Genomic DNA, 18,555 nt, shown 5'->3' on the forward strand with positions numbered 1-18,555 from the left:
AGGTGGATTGGCCATGCTAAATTGCCCTTAAGCGTGTCGAAAATTGCCCTCCGTGTTGTGTGGGGTTACTGGGTTGTGAGGATAGGGTGAAGGTGTGGACTTCGGTAGGGTGCTCTTTCCAAGAGCCGGTGCAGACTCGATAACCGAATGGCCTCCTTCTGCACTGTAAATTCTATGATGAAACTCAACAAAACCAAGGGCTATGTTAAAATAGTGAAGCCCAACCTGGGTATCTGCCACTTTTCGGTGGCCTCTACAAATGCCTGGATCAAAGACCAGGAAAATTCCCATTCTACTTTTGGATATTTGTTCTGCGGTACTCCAAAACCAGATTGGGGCATGGGACTGGTGAATCTCCTGTTCCTTCTCCATAGCACTGGCAAAATCCCGTGTTTATGTGCCTGTAGCTTGTTTTTTGTGTTTAAATTTGAAGGAATTAATCCAGGGAGAAGCCACAATCAAATTTATTCCCACATATAACAGTTTATGCAAACTCTTTGCAAGTAAATAAATACAAGGCCATTTGTTCACTGGATTCAAACTTTATTCACTCAATTTGGTAATATTTGATAGATTTTGGTCATTTTAGGTTGACACATTCAGAATGTTACATTCCAGAAACAATCTTCTGCTTCTCAAACATTTCTTTCAATTGGTTTTCTGTTGTTATTTCTTTTCTCTTTGCAAGTAAATAAACACAAGACCAGTTGTTCACTGGATTCAAACTTTGTTCACTCAATTTGGTCATTTTTGGTTGATACATTCAGAATGCTACATTCCAGAAACAATCTTCTGCTTCTCAAACATTTCTTTCAATTGGTTTTCTGTTGTAATTTCTTTTTGTTGGATTAGGTCCTTGTCTCCTCTGGTCACGCCCCAGCTGTCTGGCTTTGAAAGGGAGGCTGAGTAGGGTCGGCCAGATGCAGGCACCAGCTTCTCCCAATATGCCTGCTGAGCTCTGGAAGAAAAGGGCAAAGAAAATGTTTTTACATCTTGTGAAAAACTGGGTACAATTGCCTATGAATATTGTTGTTGATGACTGTCTCCACTGCTTAATGGATTGTCAGCACGGGGAGCTGGCTCCAGATCATTAGGAAAAAAAACATGCAGTTAAAATACTGCATGTGTTCATTGGTCTGCCATTGTAACCGTAGAGGGAAGCAACCCCCCCCAAGGAAATGACAGATCTGCTGTTTCCTCGGATTTTCCGTCACAGCAAAAGGTGGAACCTGCGTTGCATAATATTGAGTTCCCTAATCTTGATCTTTAGTGTCAATCAGGCACTGCTGTGCAACTGATTTACCAAGTAGGTGCAATGGCCTCTAAGAGGGACTATGCGGTCCATCAGTGGAACGCAGGTAGCTAGAATGGAGTCTGTGCCAAAATCCCTTTCCATATGCTGCTGGAATTTCAGATGGGTGGGCTGAAGTGATGTGCATGAGCTGCACTAGTGCTCATTTGTTTCCCGTTTTTCTGCAATCAACAGCATGTACCAAGGAACCTTTCAGGGCAGAGAGGCCATAACATGATTTAAAGGGAATTGGGGTAAGTTTATAAAATAATATATAAACACAGAATAAAATTTTAGTTAAAGACTTGATACTGGGCTGACAATTAATCTAATGGCCAACAATTGATCTCAAGGCCTTCTGAGTGTTAATGCCCTGAGTAATTTAGTTTTGACGAAAATTTAAGTGTCAATTAAGCCTATTGTCATATTTTGCTGCAAAGGTCTACTTAAATTGGTTTAAAGAGAAGTTAAAGGTTGGGATTTTCCAGCTCTTTCCACTGGCAAGATGTTCTGGTCCTACTGAACGGGGGGTGGGGTCCACAGTGGTACTTTGGCAGGACATTTGGCGGCCAATCGCAAGCCGCTGGAAAAACTGCTGTGGGTGGGTGTTTGCACCAGCGTCAAGCAAGTTGAAAATGCTAGCCCTCCAGTTCTTCAAAAACCTTATACTCAGTGGGCGCTATTTTCACTTTGGCTGTGGGTGTAAAACAAAGGCTGGGGATTTTCCAGTCCCGCCAGCGGCAGGAGCAATCATGGGGGGTGGGGTAGGGGGGACTGGAAAATTGGGAGAGCAGCCAACACTCAAAGAAATTAAGAGAAAAAGCAATTGGGGGAGATGTACAACAGGGTGCTGATAATGCCTGTTCCGTACCTCAAAGTCAAAACTGCTGGCAATAGATTAATAGCTAAATGATGTAAAAAAATTGATAAAGGTATTTGACAGAAAGTTCTAATTATTCATACCTTGCTCGCACCCAAGGCTTTGTGTGCATGGCAAGACCACTTCCCCAGGCGTCGTGCTTCTCTGACGCCACTGGAAGGAAGCCCCTTTCAGCTGCTAGTTCTTCTGCTATAGCCCGAATATGATAGGGTTCAAATCCACAACAGCCACCAATGTATCGGATTCCCAAATCATATGCAGCCCTTGCATATTTATGCATTTCCCATCGGGTAAGAATTCGTGGCTCCAGGGCTTTTGAAAGAGAAGATTTGGGTGGTAAATCACATGCTCAAACTGTAATGACACCATTTTGTGCTGCTTTCAAAATAAAAACAAATGTCATGTTTATTATAAATCAATTTTGTAAATTTTCAAAAGGAAGCACATAAAATGCTGGGAATTTCAATTCCAATGTTCAGCACACTGGGCTAAATCGCTGGCTTTGAAAGCGGACCAAGGCTGGCCAGCAGCACGGTTCAATTCCCGTAACAGCCTCCCTGAACAGGCGCCGGAATGTGGCGACTAGGGGCTTTTCACAGTAACTTCATTGAAGCCTACTTGTGACAATAAGTGATTTTCATTTGATTTCAATGGGAGGCACGGATCTGAAATCCAGTACTGACTAGTGAATTGTCACATCAGTGGAGGTGATGTCTTCCCAATTTTGTCCAGACTAAATGGACTGGTGCTGGATCGGTTTGGACTTGGCTCTGATCTCAAGCGAGCTGTGAGTCCTATGACAGCACCTCGGGAGACTTGCTCTTTGGACAGTTTTTGTACCACTGTAAGATCAATTGTAGATTCCAAATATTGTGACCAAGGAGAAGCCACAGAAAAAGATCTGTGTAACTCCTTCAAGTGTGTTGGGACGTTCGTTTTGTGTGCCATGATAGCGGCTTTATTTTTGGTTTAAACTTCACACGTCCTGGAATTATTACAGTAACCAAGGTTCATGCACTCAAAAACGGTCGCTGATATTTAGTGAAGGTCACCTTGTAAGAGATGATTAAGGCCGAAGAAATTCTTAGCAGCAGGGTGAGAATATGATTTTGCTGATGTTTTCCAATTAACAGAACAAAGAATTTCTACATTTGTTAGCTCAGATCTTTTACATTTTCCGGCTTAATTTTCCCCCAGCTTTCTGACCCTTCTCAACTGTACACGTGCAACTCAAGTCAGGGGTGTAGAGTAACATGCAGGAACGATCAATCGACTCGAGGCCTACCGGCAACTACATACAAATAGAAGAAACACATTCTAAAATTCCAATTAATCCAAACCAAAAATAAAACTCAGCCTAAAGCCTATTGAATTTTATCAGATGGAATTAAAGGAGGAAATATAAACTTTTACCAAATGGAAATTCTGGTAGGTCAATGAATCCTTGCTTGTTGCAGTCAGGTGTGTGATAAGCAAGTGGCTGCGCAATTAAGTATGCTTTTAGATGTGCAGCTTCTAAGCCTTCTTTCATAAGCTTTATAGTTTTGAGGCAAGTGGTTGGGTCAAAATGGCAATTCACTCCAACAAGCTCAGCACCTATAATACAAGAACAGAAACATAATTTTTACATTGTTCAGGTGACAAGACTGGGAGAGGACTGGCAGAGGAACATGGGTGTTTTTGCGCTTAAATTAAGGAAATGTAACATCCAGGCACAGCAAGCAGTTAGGATGCCTATGGTATGTTGGCTATTTATGACAAATGGGTTGATGGGTTACAGTAAAGCAGTTTTACTCCAATTATGTAGGACCTTGGTGAGACCACACCTTGAGTACTATGTCCAGCTCCAGCAACCTGACTGAAGGAGAGACTTTCCTTAGAGGGAACACAACAGTGTTTCACACTGAATCCTGAAATGTGAGGATTGTCCTTTGAATTGAAATTGAGCCCGTATTCACTCAAGGTTAGAAGAATGAGAGGTGATATCATTGAAACATTTAAAATTCTTAAGGGGCTTAATAAGGGATGATGATTCCCATGGCTAGGGGGAGACTAGACTGAGATATCACAGTTTGAAAGTAAGATTTTGGTCATTTAGGTCTGAGATTGGGAGACATTTCTTCACACAAGGGGTTGTAAATCTTTGCATCTCTCAACCCCAGAGGATTATTTAACTTAATTAATTGAAATTACTGAATTTTGAATATTAATTAAAATGAATAATACTCCTGTTGGGGGTCATTTTCTGATACTGGACTATGAAATAAATTATAGGTTGCTCTGTAACTACATTTTTGCTTCTATATTACTTTTGAATAGTTCTGCTGAGACAAATGGTACTCATTGGCTTAGATGCCTGTTTAGAAGAGGCAATTTGTAGGAATAGATGGTGTATACACGCTTGTTAATATCAGCAAGGACACGAAATGGCTGTTAGCTAAGATAGCAATACTAAAGACACAAAATGGCTGAACTAGCCATATTTCTGAACAAAAAGTTACAAACTGTGTAAACTACCTCATGAGAACCAGGCGTGGGTATGTATAGGGAGTATTTCAAAAGCCGCTGATAACAGCTTCACAGGACAAGGAAATCAATGCATCCTTAATAGCTCAAGGTCCCCAGCTGCAACAGGACATATCCTTATGTTAGTCTTGAGTGACTTTTGCATGAAGTTAGGGGCCGGTGAGACAACACCCACTTTAACCATATATGTCATAACTGGAATGCTAGGAAAATTGATTGACTGCATGTAATGAATTGTGATGCAAATATAGTTGATTGATTGTATGTAAATGAGAATGCAACTAATTCCGCCTTTGAATCTGTATATTACCCAATGCGAAACTTAGCTCAAGAGATAAAGAGTATTGCGAGGCTGCGGAGCGTCCAAATCTTTCTCCCAGATCTGATGTAATAAACTGCTTCTTTACTCACCCAAAAAGGCCTACGTGTGAATATTTTCACCTCTAACAACTACAAATAAAAGTGGAAACTTTAATCACGTGTGGCTTCCCTCAGGCTCAGGTGAAGCCAGGAACCTGTCAGTCCAGGAGCGTATTCATTGAGTATATTCAAGATATGGATCCTATAGGAATCGAAGAACTGAAGTATAGTATGGGAAGGTGGAGTTGAGGTAGAAGATCATTGAATGAAGGAGCAGGCTTGAAGGGCCGAATGGCCATCTCCTGCAGAAAACAGATACATGGAACGTCCATGGGCAATCTATTTGGACTGAATACTCTTCATCAATTCCTTTAAACAGATCTAATACTTGGCAGAATTCCTGCTCTCCACCCTCCAAAATGCTTCACAGATTTACAATGAGTTGGTGAGGTAAGAAAATAGTCAATTATGAAGCAGACTTTGGCATGGCTCTCCACCACAAGCAATCCCTCCAGCCTTTCAATGAGTTGTAAAAGTCACCTCTTCCACCACCAAGCAAAAAGCTGAATGTTATAGTTAATTGAGACACCTCGCTGGCTGGAGGCAACAAAGTGAATGAGCATAACAGTCAACTGATTTCTGGCAGGTGGAACAATCAGATAATGAGGAGGAATCAGTTACTATCAAAGTGCTTTGACCATTAGATAATGGCTCAGATCTTCTGGTCAGCAGCGAAGAGCGGGCATATGTCCCTGACTACAATTTAATCTGTCCGCTTATCATTTTACACTGGAGTCTTTGCACCTTTCAATGCGGTTTCCAGCAGGAATACACAGTTAGGAGGGCAAGTGGTGAGAGTAATTCCAGCAAGCCACAATCCCTTTCTTGTTATGAACTGCAGACATGGTCCCTGAAGTGTTTTCAGCTCACGGACTTCTAAATTTAAATGGAGTTGTCAACCCCCAAATTGCATAGCCTCCCCTCACCGACAATGCACATCCCCGCCCCAAAAAATAAGTGGGAGAAATTGCCGTACCAGCCTTTACGAGTCTAACTGCACAGTCCCCTGCTGACACTCCAGCCAAATCACCCTCTGGACCAATGCATAAGGTGGCACCAACTGGTTTGCCAGACTCCTTCAAAACATGAACTGCCCATTCTGCTTCCTCCACGTGTTCAAAGTACTGAAAGAGACAGAACACCGGCAATTAAACACAAGAATATCGCAAGTCTTCTCATCTTGTGAGTAGCTTCCTGCAAAATAAAATGACAAACTATTAGTTTCCCACAAAAGGGTTTCCAACAAAAACCACGGGCCCTGCTAATTTTAGCCAAACATTAGAAGCAAGTAAAAAGTATGTTACGACAGTGGAAAGCACTAATTATTCATCTGTTCTTAATACAGCTTTAAAGATGGTTTAAAGATTACTACTTCAAATATTGAAATGTTGGTGAAAATGGTGCAGGAGAAAAAAGACTAGTGCTTTTCAGGCAGAATTACCCATGGCATTCCAGAGAAAACTGGTGTTTGGAAGGAGATCAAACGTTATAGCAAAAAATAAATTATAGCAAAAAGTTAACTTTTGCTGACCAAGCTCTTTGTGATAGATCAGAGAATCCCGGGATTTCTCATAGTATATTTTAAAATTAATTTTTATCTAGTCTCTTTAAAAAAACATTCAGAAATTAATTCATTTTAATAAGATAGAGGGGGTTTTGGAATGATTTCAATTTGAATTAACAAATAATTTTAATAAGGTGAAGGATAGAAGATTGCATGTCAAGAAACATACCAGGTCATCGTTATACCCTTGAAATTAAAAATATATATTTTTAACCTTCAGTTTACACAGTGAACAAAAAAGATGTAATTACCTATTAGATAACTATCAAATTGGGACCGCTAATTATTGCGTGACCATCAAGACCCATATATAGTTTGGTCCAAATAAAAATTATTACTTCCGAGTATCTGGCATAATCTACTGCGATTGCTTTGCGTCCATTTTATTCTATTTAATAAACTTGCAGATATCTAATCAAAGTTATTTGTAAAACAGAGATTGCATCGTAAAGCCATGCTTTGATCACTGGAAGAATTTTGCATTAAGAATAAGCAAAAACATACAAGTTCAAATTGCAATAAAACCCAGCACCCCATTTATGCAGTCAAAATCAGGCAGTGACTAATTAACTTACAATGAGTTTAGCAAAGGGAGATTTCAAAACATCATTGCAGCGATAAAAGTAGTGCCTTATCTGGCAAGAACATGAGTTACTGCTTTGGTAACTGTAGTGCAAAGTTGAAGGAAGATGATCAGCTACGGGGCTGATGGAATGGGAAGTCTTCCATTGTGCAGCAACTCTACGGCAATTAAGCCTTTTAAGTGTGATACAGGAAGCTCAAACTGACTGAGAGTGTCTATCAGGAAGACAGGTCAGTCAGCCATCAATCACCATTTGTGCAATGAAGGTCATAAATCTCTCACCGCTTATACCACAGGGACCCTCCAATTACCTACAGGGGTCAGTCACTTTTCTGACACATCACGATCTAACTTTTTTTCCCCTGCCCAATGAAAACACGCGGACTGCAAGGTGGTAAAAATGAATTAATTTTATTAAAATTGTGCAGTGCTAGTGGTGTCGGGGTTTAAACGAGTGCTGTTACCACGTTTGTCCTTTGTGGATGTACCCAATCCCCAAGTGAGCCATTACTTACCAGTAGTGGATGGGTACATTATCATTCACTGAACTGCAATGAATATAGTGGAATCTCTGTGTGCATTCAGTGCCAAGGGGCTCCTCTGCCTGCTGTATAATCACTGCTTATTGCTTATGGAGGTAGCACTTGCTGTCTTTTGCATGATGATAAATTGTCAGCGGAATTCTCCCGTCGGCGGCATCCTCCACCGGCAGCGCACCCACACCCGCGGGTTTCCCGATGGCGTGGGGTGGTCACAATGAGAAATCGAGGGCACACCGCACAGGAAAACGCGGCTGGCGGACCGGAAAATACTGCCCCGTAGCTTTAATTCTGTGTCAGTTGGTTGCTGCTATGAAACTCCATGAATTTCCATTCCTGAGGAGCATCTCAAACCAATCTTTGTTAGCATAAGACATCTGGGTCTGAATTTCCAAGTTGGCCACTCCTGGCAATGGCCTGGCATGAGGCCAATTGGGTCTTAATTTCACTAATTTTGGGACGCCATGTTCTTGCCCTAAATTATGGAGACAGAGCTGTTTGCATAAGCAGGGTGGGGGACCTGAATCTGAGGGACAAGACCAAGAGCTATCTTGCTCCCATGGTGTAGCTGGTTACTTAATCGGAACTTCTACCCTCCCTGATCTTAAGAGAAAAAGGTCAGGCATATTCCTAAGGGTCCTGTGCAAATTATAAGATAGCAAATTCCCTGCAGAACTATTTACTTTCAAGAACTTGAGTGTTGTTGCTTCATCAACTCTTAGCTGCCTAATATTTGAATGAGGCCTGGCAAGGTGTACCAGACATAATTCCTGGAAAAACCCAAGAACTTCCTGAGACAGAGGTGCAGATTCACTGCCACCCTTAGGAATACTTTTGCACAGAGTAAATGTGGAAAGGTCACGTTCTGCCTCAGTCTTCCCCATAGGAGGGGAGAGGGCGGATAACCGTCTGCATCATGTCTGGGACCAATTGGTGCTAAGATAGTCTGAATTCTCTTTATGGCCGCCTGCAACATTTTTCCAAGTCTTTTGAAGTCAGCAATGGCCACATTCTAGAATCTGAACCCCATAACTTCCATGGCAATTCTGGCACCATTTGTGAGATGCTCCTCTGGTGCCTATTGCTTGCACAATTGCTTCCATTGATCTTGTCAAATGCTCACTGGAAAATGGTGGTATTGACCACTGCTGGTTGAGCATCATACCATCTTCTAATGTCGTTTGCAGAAGCAAATGATTGTTCAGTGTCTTGTTTAAAACACCATTAGCACTCGGGATGCTGGGCCTCCATTTTGTTATCAGTTGGCACATCGACTGACATCATTGCTCAATATCTCATTCTGCACTCTCCTATACAAGTTCTCCCACATATGCCTTGTTTAAATGGTTCACTGACGAAATCGCACTCAGGTTTTAAAGCTCTTCAATTCAATGTATTGAACCAGTGCATTTTCTTTTCACCAAGGCAGAAGGTGGGGCATTCTGTACATGATCATAGTAGCTCATTTGCGTATACTGTGGTCATTAAATGGACCACGATATGGTCATGGTCTACACTGCGAGTGCCTGCTTTGGCTGAATGAGAGTGCTTTTGGAGTTAGGTGAACACAGGGAGTTGGGTGAAACTAGAAGTGAAACTGTAGACTACGTATGGAGTTCAATGCGGGCAGGAGCAGCGCACTGCCGTATATAATAAACATCAAGATCAGATTCCTGTTCTCATTGACTTTGCAATCAGCTTCAAAGTGAAACAGTGGAGTATAAAAAAGTATTTGCTTGTATAAAAAAAAGTGCTTGCTTTGTTGTTTTTTTTGTTTGGAGGAGGGGAACAACTGAGGAACAGCACAAATAAGTGTAAGCTAGGAGTCATTATAATAAAGTAACGTAAGTAAACAAAGTAGGGCAAGGGAAGTAAAGTTAGCGTAAGGGAGGTAAGTAAATGGTCTTATACCTCTTAAGATTTTTTAAAAAGGGAATAAATAAGGGGCTTAAGGGTAATCATGGCAGGAGAGCTCGCACCCGTGATTTGCTCCTCCTGTGCTATGTGGCAAATCATGGAAGCTTCAGTTGTCTCTGGTGACCATGTGTGCAGGAGGTATGTCCAACGGCAGCTACTAGCCAACTGCATTTCAGAGCTGGAGCTGAGTGTGGATTCGCCGTGGAGCATCAGCAATGCTGAGTAGGTTGTGGATAGCACGTTCAGTGAGGTGGTTACACCGCAGGTGTGGATTCAACAGGCAGAAACGGCATGGGTGACCACCAGGCAGAGTAGAGGAAGGCAGGTAGTGCAGGAGTCCTTTGTGGCCATCCCCCTTTCTAACAGATAAAACCTTTTGGATATTGTTGGGGGAGATGACTGTAGGGTAAAGCAATGGTAGCCAACTTCATGGCACCATGGGTGGGTCTGCTGCGCAAGAGGGGAGGAGGAAGAATGTCAGGGCTATAGTGGTAGGGGATTCAATTCCAAGAGGAACAGGCATGTGTTTCTGTGGCTGCAAAAGAGACTCCAGGATAGCATGTTGCCTCCCTGGTGCCAGGGATGTCACTAAACGGCTGCAGGGCATACTGAAGGGAGAGGGCAAATAGACATATATTGTGGTACACTTTGGTACCAATGATAGGGGCAGAAAAAGGGATGAGATCCTGAAAGCAGAATTTAGGGATCTAGGAAGTAGATTTAAAAACAGGACCCAGAAGGTAGTAGCCACGTGCTAATGAGTATAGAAATAGGATAGTCCAAATGAATGTATGGTTGAAGAGATTGTGCAGGAGGGAGTGCTTTACATTTCTGGGACATTGGGACAGTTTTGGGGGACAGTGGGACCTGTACAAGGTGAACGGTTTGCACCTGAACCGAAATGGGACCAGTGTCCTTGAAGGGAGATTTGCTAGTGCTGTTGGGGAGGATTTAACCTAACTTGGGAGAGGTCTGGGATCCTGAGAGAAGTTTCAGCAGGGATAAATGCACAACCAAAATTAGAGGAAACCAGAGGGTGATGTTCGAGGGGTGTTTTTCTGACTGGAAGCCCGTGTCCAGTGGGGTCCCACAGGGAGCAGTGTTGGGGCCCTTGCTGTTTATGGTTTAAATAAATGATTTAGATATGAATGTAGGAGGGTTGATCAATAAGTTTGCGGATGACACGAAAATTGGTGGGGTGGTAAACGCCAAGGAGGAGAGCCCTCGATTACAGGATACAGGCTGATCAGTGGCAAATGGAATTCAATCCGGAAAAGTGTGAGATGATGCACATGGGCAGGACAAACAAGGCAAGGGACGACATGATAAACAGCACGACCCTGGGAAGCACCGAGGATCAGAGGGATCTTGGTGTGCATGTACACCGGTCCCTTAAGGTAGCAGAGTAGGTGGATACAGTGGTTAAGGAGGCATATGGTATATTTGCCTTTATTAGCCAAGGAATAGAGTTGAAGAGGAGGGAGATTATGCTGAAACTGTATAAAATGTTGATTGGGCCACATGTAGAGTATTGTATGCAATTCTGGAATCTACATTAAAGGAGGGATGTGACAGCACTGGAATGGGTGCAGCGGAGATTTACCAGGATGTTGCCTGGACTGGGGGGCAGAAGGTTTAGAGGGGTTGTGAGGAAAAACATTTTTACCCAGAGGGTGGTGGGAGTCTGGAACTCACTGCCTGAAAGGGTGGTGGAGGCAGAGACCCTCATAACATTTAAGAAGTATTTGGATGTGAACTTGTGATCCCAGGGCATACAAGGCTATGAGCCGAGTGCTGGAAAATGGGATTAGAATGGTTAGGTGGTTGTTTTTGATTGGTGCAGACACAATGGGCTGAAGCCTTTTCTGTGCTATATGATTCTATGGCATCCTGACTGCACACAAGACTTGCTCCAGAGATGCTGGTCATGCCTGCATCCAAATGAGACGATGACCTCCATAATGAAGTCTGCTCATTTATGTAGTAAATGACAACTTGGTAGTGTCAGCAGCAATGAAATCACCCTTTCATGTCCACTACAAGATATGTCCATTTAAGGTCAAACAAAAAGGGCATTATTAACCCCTCAATGGCCAGAGCCATTGATGCAGCAATTATGAGCACACTAATCTAATACATACCTTTCCACCCTGTAGGATTCTCTAGACTCACCTTGCTGAGCACATTACCTTGCTCATGTGTAGCGAATGGTTTTGCATCATACATATCTATGCTACCCTCTCCTTTAATGTATGAGGTTGCCTTTAAACAGGAGGCTGTGAGATGGTAATTTGGGCAATGGAATTAAAAAAAATTATATATTTTCTTTGCCATCGTACTGCATACAATTAGGCAAAAGAAACCTGCTGCTTCACGTAAAGCGTCATTGCTGTCATCCCTCTGCATCAGTACAGCAATTCTGACACATACCTTTTAACAATTACTTGCCTTCATGTCCATCTATGCTGTATGCTGTGCTACAGGATTATTTGGACCTTACCTTTGTACTCTTCTTTAATCTGTGCAAATTCTTCTGGACCTCCTGTAGGTCCTTGAGTAGTTGATATGGAGTTCTCCTTCACTGGGAAATTTCCATACTTGTTTACTCCTTAGCATATTTGGGATCATCGTCCCCCACCAAAAATCTGATTGGTATGCTTCATTCCAGAGGTTACCAGTACCTGCAGGGCTTGGGCACTAAATAGTGCTTTTCTCAATCTTCGTTAAGCCATTTTGCACAAATATTGTGCACTTCACAGCTGAAACTTTAATATGTATATACTGGTTAAGTAACTTGTTCACCGCTTGTCTAAGAAGTGTTAAGTGTATGGTGGCTGGCTGTTTTTTTTTATATTAAACTACTAAATGAAAACCGCTTTTAAGAATCACACTTCAAAACCATGTATTCCACCATTGTTGACGGACTGCAAATAAACAGCAGAAATTAGGACTTTGTATCTTCAATTAAACAGAAGAAAGCTTTAGCCACTGAGTTTTAAAACTAGAACTCCCTCTATGAGAAATCTGGAACTTGGTTGGAGCCAAGAATAGCTGATGAAACTGATGCGTACTTACCAGCAAAGGGAACAAACAAGGTAATTAAATATTATTGAAATGCAATTGAAATTCTTAAGAAACAAAAGAAAAAAGCAGAGTAACCTGCAATAATTCACCTGGCATGACTCAAATGAACTAACATAAATCAAAACATTAGGATTTGTTAGATGACTAGCTGCAAAACAAGTTCTCTAAGAACTATTATTATTCCTCTGCTCCATTGCCTTGTTGGAATCCAGATTTTTAGAAATGCAGGCAAATTCTTAGATACATCAATAAGCATTTAGGAATTCAGTTAAGTACAAAGGCTATGTACCTCAGCAAGCATAAAGTCTACGTTCTTCTTGATAAAGACGTCTAGTTGTTTCCTGAAGATGGCCTTCACATCAGTCTCACTTTTGCAGCTGAGGTAGGAAGGGGTTTGGCTGACTCCTCCAGCAACGAGGGCATCTCCTTCGTTAGCCACCTCCCTCGCAATATCACAAGCAGCTTCATTCACTTTCTGGCCCTGAAGAGGGAAAAAAACATATTAAGCCATTTTTGCAGACCAGCTACAACCAAATAACGAAATGTCGCAACTAATGAACTGAGAAGCAACCTTACTGGCCAACTCATTTCACGGTTTGTATCAAGACAGCCAAGGGGGGAATTTGCAAATCTGTGTGCACCCCCCCCCCCCCCCCCCCCCCCAAGCATATCACAGACCACAGACTAAATGTATGTCAGGAATTTAAGAACAGAAGTCAGTAACTCTTCTTTTATTAAAATGGATGGTTAGAAAATCTGTAGGTCATAATCCTGGCTGTAACACTGCTATGATACCGGCTGATACACTCGACTCAAGTGTGCAGAATCAATGAGAAATAATAATTTTCCATAGAGCTGCTGCAACAATCCAGACCCATACAGTTCAAAACTCTGACCACTCTGGGGAAAGAAACCATCATATTCAGGGCCAAGTACGCTTGTGCAGTTTTGCAGCAATATGGCAACAGAGTAGCCCAGGGAATTCAGCACTAAAATCCTCTCGGTGAAGCTCCATGCCAAGAATGTCAGATCATAAAACCTACACTTCAGCTTGTACAAAAAGCACACTATTGAGGGTATGTAAACAGATTTTGTGGTAGAATAATAATAATCTTTATTATGGTCACCAGTAGGCTTAATGTTAACACTGCAATGAAGTTACTGTGAAAATCCCCTAGTCGCCACAATGCAGCGCCTGTTCGAGTACACTGAGGGAGAATTCAGACTGTCCAATTCGCCTCACAAGCACGTCTTTCTGGACTTGTGGGAGGAAACCGGAGCACCCGGAGGAAACCCACAACAGACACGTGGAGAACATGCAGACTTCACACAGCGACCCAAGTGGGAATCGAACCTGGGACCCTGGCATCATGAAGCAACCGTGCTAACCATTGTGCTACCGTGCAATAGGGTTACTAGATTCAAGTTAAATTTAAAATGACCTGGGGTCAGGCGTACTGTTGTGATCGGGACATTTGGCTGGGTGTACGTTTGAAGTTTCTATCGTCACATTAATATTGCTTTAATTTGTTTGTTCTCGACTGTGAATGAAATACTGTTAATATATGACAACCTCCTTTTACCTAATAATTTTTGTTACGCCGAGAAGTAGACTTAACTAAGCTTCTTTTGTAAACTTCAGGCAATTCAAAATTCTGTTGCTGGTTTCTCATCCTCTTACAAGTCCTCCTTACTCATCACCATGATATTTTGACTGATACTGGCTCCCAGTGTACCTACTTCTTAAGTTTTGTGAATCACTTCTGTGAATCCCTGATTCCTTATTCCATCCTTCAGTCACCTATTCCAATGTGCTGGGATTTCCCCCAAAGGCTCTCTTCCATTGATCTTCCTTAAATCCCACCTTTTTACCAAGATTTTGGATTTTGGTCACCCATCCCAATCTTTAACTGTGCTACCTTTTTCCTGGTTTGCCTCTGAAGCAGAGACATTATTTGATTTTAAAGTTGGCTTATACATGCAAAGTTTTGCTGCAGAAAGTCATGTTTCATTGGGAGCATCTTGAGCTATTTGCATGTAAGCTCTCTATATGTCTGTGGAAATGGATAGAAACTTGCAACTAAAATATGGAATCGCAATGTAAAGTCACGACTTACTGAAATTTTTTGCTCCACATAATTTCCTCTGTTCTGCAACTTGTCATCACTTGCATAAAAAGTGAAAGTCTGCAGGACTGTGGAGCCTGCTCTGAGGAACTCACGGTGCAGCTGTCTCACTGGAAGAGTAGTAACAAAAATATAACTTTAAAATACATAACCTCAGTTTGTAAATTAGTGCTTTAGCCGTGCAATAATGTAAAATATGCCAGGCAATACAGGTGAAACAAAGTGCTTTTACAAAAGGTAGCAGACCACTTCCATAAGCTGGAGAAAGGGTGTGATTGTACTAGTGAGGGTGCAGAGGGGATTCACCAGGATGCTGCCCAGGCTGGAATGTTTCAGCTACGAAGAGACGTTGGTTCGGGTGGGGTCGTTTTCCTGAGTTCACCTGTCTCTGCACCCAACCTGGGAGTGAAAATCAGGCCCTATGTTTACAATTGTCTTTTGGCCTTACCAGCCTCTGGATACTCTACTGTTGCTTCTGGTGTCCAGGGTCCAGCTTTGACATATCCTCTCTTCTCAAGAGCAAAAACAAATCCTCCATCTCCAATAATGACTTCCCCAGAAGCCAAACGCTCCAGAAGTCCCTGCAATAAAATTTCATGTCTTAACCATAAAAACATAAGGACAAGTAAGCAGAAAATTGATATTGGAAAATGAGCGTTACAATAGCAAACAGTACTCATTACAGAGGTTCACTGCACTCACAGAAACAGTATTTTAAACATGAGCTCACATCAATTCATGGAAAATCTGCATGTAGGTCCTTAGGTAGATCACTATACTCGATTGTACTGTGCATTTGGCCCATATTTAACTTGTTTAAAAAGCCAATCAGTAAGAGCATTTTCAAAAACTGCCCAACAAACATTTCAGGGCGAAACTCATATTGGAAACGGTTCTAAACTAATTTAATGGAGCCACTGCATGGGAAAACCTTTCCTCTTCAAAGGTGGGTTCATGTACACTTGGGTGTGTGTGTGGGGTGGGGGGGGGGGGGGGGGGAAAGAAAGAAAAACTAGATCTGTGATTATACCTAAATAAAGGAAGCAGATGTAGGTATTACAGGTACATTTAATGTGGAACATTTGGTAGACTTGTTGGAGAACTAGGTCCCGGCCAATGCAGTTGGCAAGTGACTCTTTTCCTGTTGCAACCAGGATTAGATTGAGTACAGATTGATGGGCCACACGGAAAATGGGTGAATAGCTGACACATCATCGAAGCAAATGGCAGAAGAGTCAAAAAATGTATCTAATTAAAACTACAGGAGGAAGATTTGGAAGAGCGATCATTTGGAGTGAAGGTTGGAGAGGGAGAAGAAAAGCGGCTGTCTGGGGTTGTACCCTTTGATCAGTATTCTGCAACCGAGGGACGGCGGGGGGGGGGGGGGGGGGGGGGAGAGAATAAAGGGGCACTACTGAGGAGCTGGGGTAAAGGGGCAGTGTTGAGGGGTAGGGGTAATGGGGCAGTGGGTAAGGGGCACTGCTGAGGAGCAGGGGTAAAGGGGCCGTGTTGAGGGATGGCGGTAAAGGGGGCAGTGTTGAGGGCTGGCGGTAATGGGGCAGTGCTGAGAGGATGGGGCTTAAAGGGGAAGTGATGAGGAGGGTTAAAGGGGCAGTGCTGAGGGACAGGGATAAAGGGGCAGGAGTAAAGGGACAGTGCTGGGGGGGGTTAAGGGGCAGTGTTGAGGGGGAATAAAGGGGCAGTGTTGAGGGGGAATAAAGGGGCAGTGTTGAGGGGGATTAAAGGGGCAGTGTTGAGGGGGCAAAGGGGCAGTGTTGAGGGGGCAAAGGGGCAGTGTTGAGGGGGGCAAAGGGGCAGTGTTGAGGGGGCAAAGGGGCAGTGTTGAGGGGGCAAATGGGGGCAGTGTTGAGGGGTAAAGGGGCAGTGTTGAGGGGTAAAGGGGCAGTGTTGAGGGGTAAAGGGGCAGTGTTGAGGGGTAAAGGGGCAGTGTTGAGGGGTAAAGGGGCAGTGTTGAGGGGTAAAGGGGCAGTGTTGAGGGGTAAAGGGGCAGTGTTGAGGGGTAAAGGGGCAGTGTTGAGGGGTAAAGGGGCAGTGTTGAGGGGTAAAGGGGCAGTGTTGAGAGGGTAAAGGGGCAGTGTTGAGAGGGTTAACGGGGCACCTTTGAGGGGGTAAAGGAGCAGCGTTGAGAGGGTAAAGGGGGCAGTGTTGAGGGGGGTAAAAGAGCAGTGTTGAGGAGGTAAAGGGGCTGTTTTTTTTTTGTGGGGGGGGGGTTAATGGGCCAGTGTTGAGGGGTAAAGGGGCAGTGTTGAGAGGGTAAAGGAGAAGCTTGGGGAGGTAAAGGGCAGTGTTGAGGGGATAAAGGGGCAGTGTTGAGGGGGGAGGTTTAAGGGGCAGTGTTGAGGGGGGGGGGGGTTAAGGGGCCAGTGTTGAGGGGGTTAAGGGGCAGTGTTGAAGGTGGGGGGTGGGGGGTTAAGGGGCAGTGTTGAGGCAGTTAATGGGCCAGTGTTGAGGAGGTAAAGGACCACGTTGAGAGGGTAAAGGAGCAGTTTATTTTGGGGGAGGGTTAAGGGGCAGTGTTGAGAGGGTAAAGGGTCAGTGTTGAGGGGGGGGGGGGGTTAATGGGTCAGTGTTGAGGGGGGGGGTTAATGGGGCAGTGTTGAGGGGGGTAAAGGGACAGTGTTGAGGGGGGGGTTAATGGGGCAGTGTTGAGGGGGTAAAGGGACAGTGTTGAGGGGGGGTTAATGGGGCAATGTTGAGGGGGTAAAGGGACAGTGTTGAGGGGGATTAATGGGGCAATGTTGAGGAGGTAAAGGGACAGTGTTGAGGGGGGGGGGTTAATGGGGCAATGTTGAGGGGGTAAAGGGACAGTGTTGAGGGGTAGGGAGGATGAACAGCAGCAGCGCTGAAGTCAGCCACTTGCCCAGCCCCCGCACCTGGTGCCTCGGCCGCCCGGGGCTGGCAAGGCGGGAAGCAGGTGGCGGGAGACCAACAGCCTCGCACGAGGTCGCGGGCAAGCAGCAAAATACATAAAACCGGCCGAGGGAGGCGTCATGTGGAACCCGACACTTGACAGGACCGGCAGCTGGTCGGCGGAGAAACCTACGTGACAGCCAGCGGCGATTCTCCCTGCAAAGTGAGGGAATGGGACAAGTGCACCGCTACTTGGCGGGAACAACAGTATGGCCACGGGCACGCCCAGGGGGGGGGGGGGGGGGGCGGAGACGTGGGGGGGGGGGGGGGGAGAGGCAAGGACGCGGGGGGAATGTCGAGGACGAAGGAGGGAAAAGGTGTTACTCTTTTCGCAGCGGTCCTTCCGTCTTTCCCCACGGGCGGCATTTCGGCGGCGGCTCTGGCCTCACTTCTGTCCTCCGAGTCACTGGGTGGACAACTGGTGTGCAGCACCTCCTCACTGCCCGACTCCCACATCTTTTATAGCCTGCACCGAGCGAGAGGCTGAGGGAGGTGTCCGCCTAGTTCTCTCACTCATTGGGCTTCTGAGTGAGTGAGGGGAGGAGGCAGGGGAGGAGTGAGTGAAGGGGGGAGTGAGTGAGGGGAGGAGTGAGTGAGGGGAGGAGGCAGGGGAGGAGTGAGTGAGGTGGGGAGGAGGGGGGTGGGAGTTGGTCAAGAGCTTGGATTTCAGCTGGTGGTCTTGGGGGGGGAGGGG

The 18,555-nt window shown here is 44.4% G+C and overlaps 1 protein-coding gene across 1 annotated transcript; it reads right to left on the bottom strand.

Annotated features, from left to right (window-relative positions):
* Positions 1–522: 522 nt before the first annotated feature.
* bhmt (betaine-homocysteine methyltransferase) lies at positions 523–18,349 on the bottom strand. The gene is made up of 8 exons (XM_072515992.1): positions 18,186–18,349; positions 15,379–15,511; positions 14,922–15,040; positions 13,094–13,285; positions 6,094–6,241; positions 3,585–3,767; positions 2,255–2,483; positions 523–958 (listed from the first exon to the last, which is right to left on the bottom strand). The coding sequence occupies exons 1-8, from the start codon at positions 18,315–18,317 to the stop codon at positions 772–774; spliced, it is 1,323 nt and encodes a 440-aa protein (XP_072372093.1). The 5' UTR covers positions 18,318–18,349; the 3' UTR covers positions 523–771.
* Positions 18,350–18,555: the final 206 nt, after the last annotated feature.

The sequence above is a fragment of the Scyliorhinus torazame genome, chromosome 9, assembly GCF_047496885.1.
Source record: "Scyliorhinus torazame isolate Kashiwa2021f chromosome 9, sScyTor2.1, whole genome shotgun sequence".
Classification (NCBI taxonomy): domain Eukaryota; kingdom Metazoa; phylum Chordata; class Chondrichthyes; order Carcharhiniformes; family Scyliorhinidae; genus Scyliorhinus; species Scyliorhinus torazame.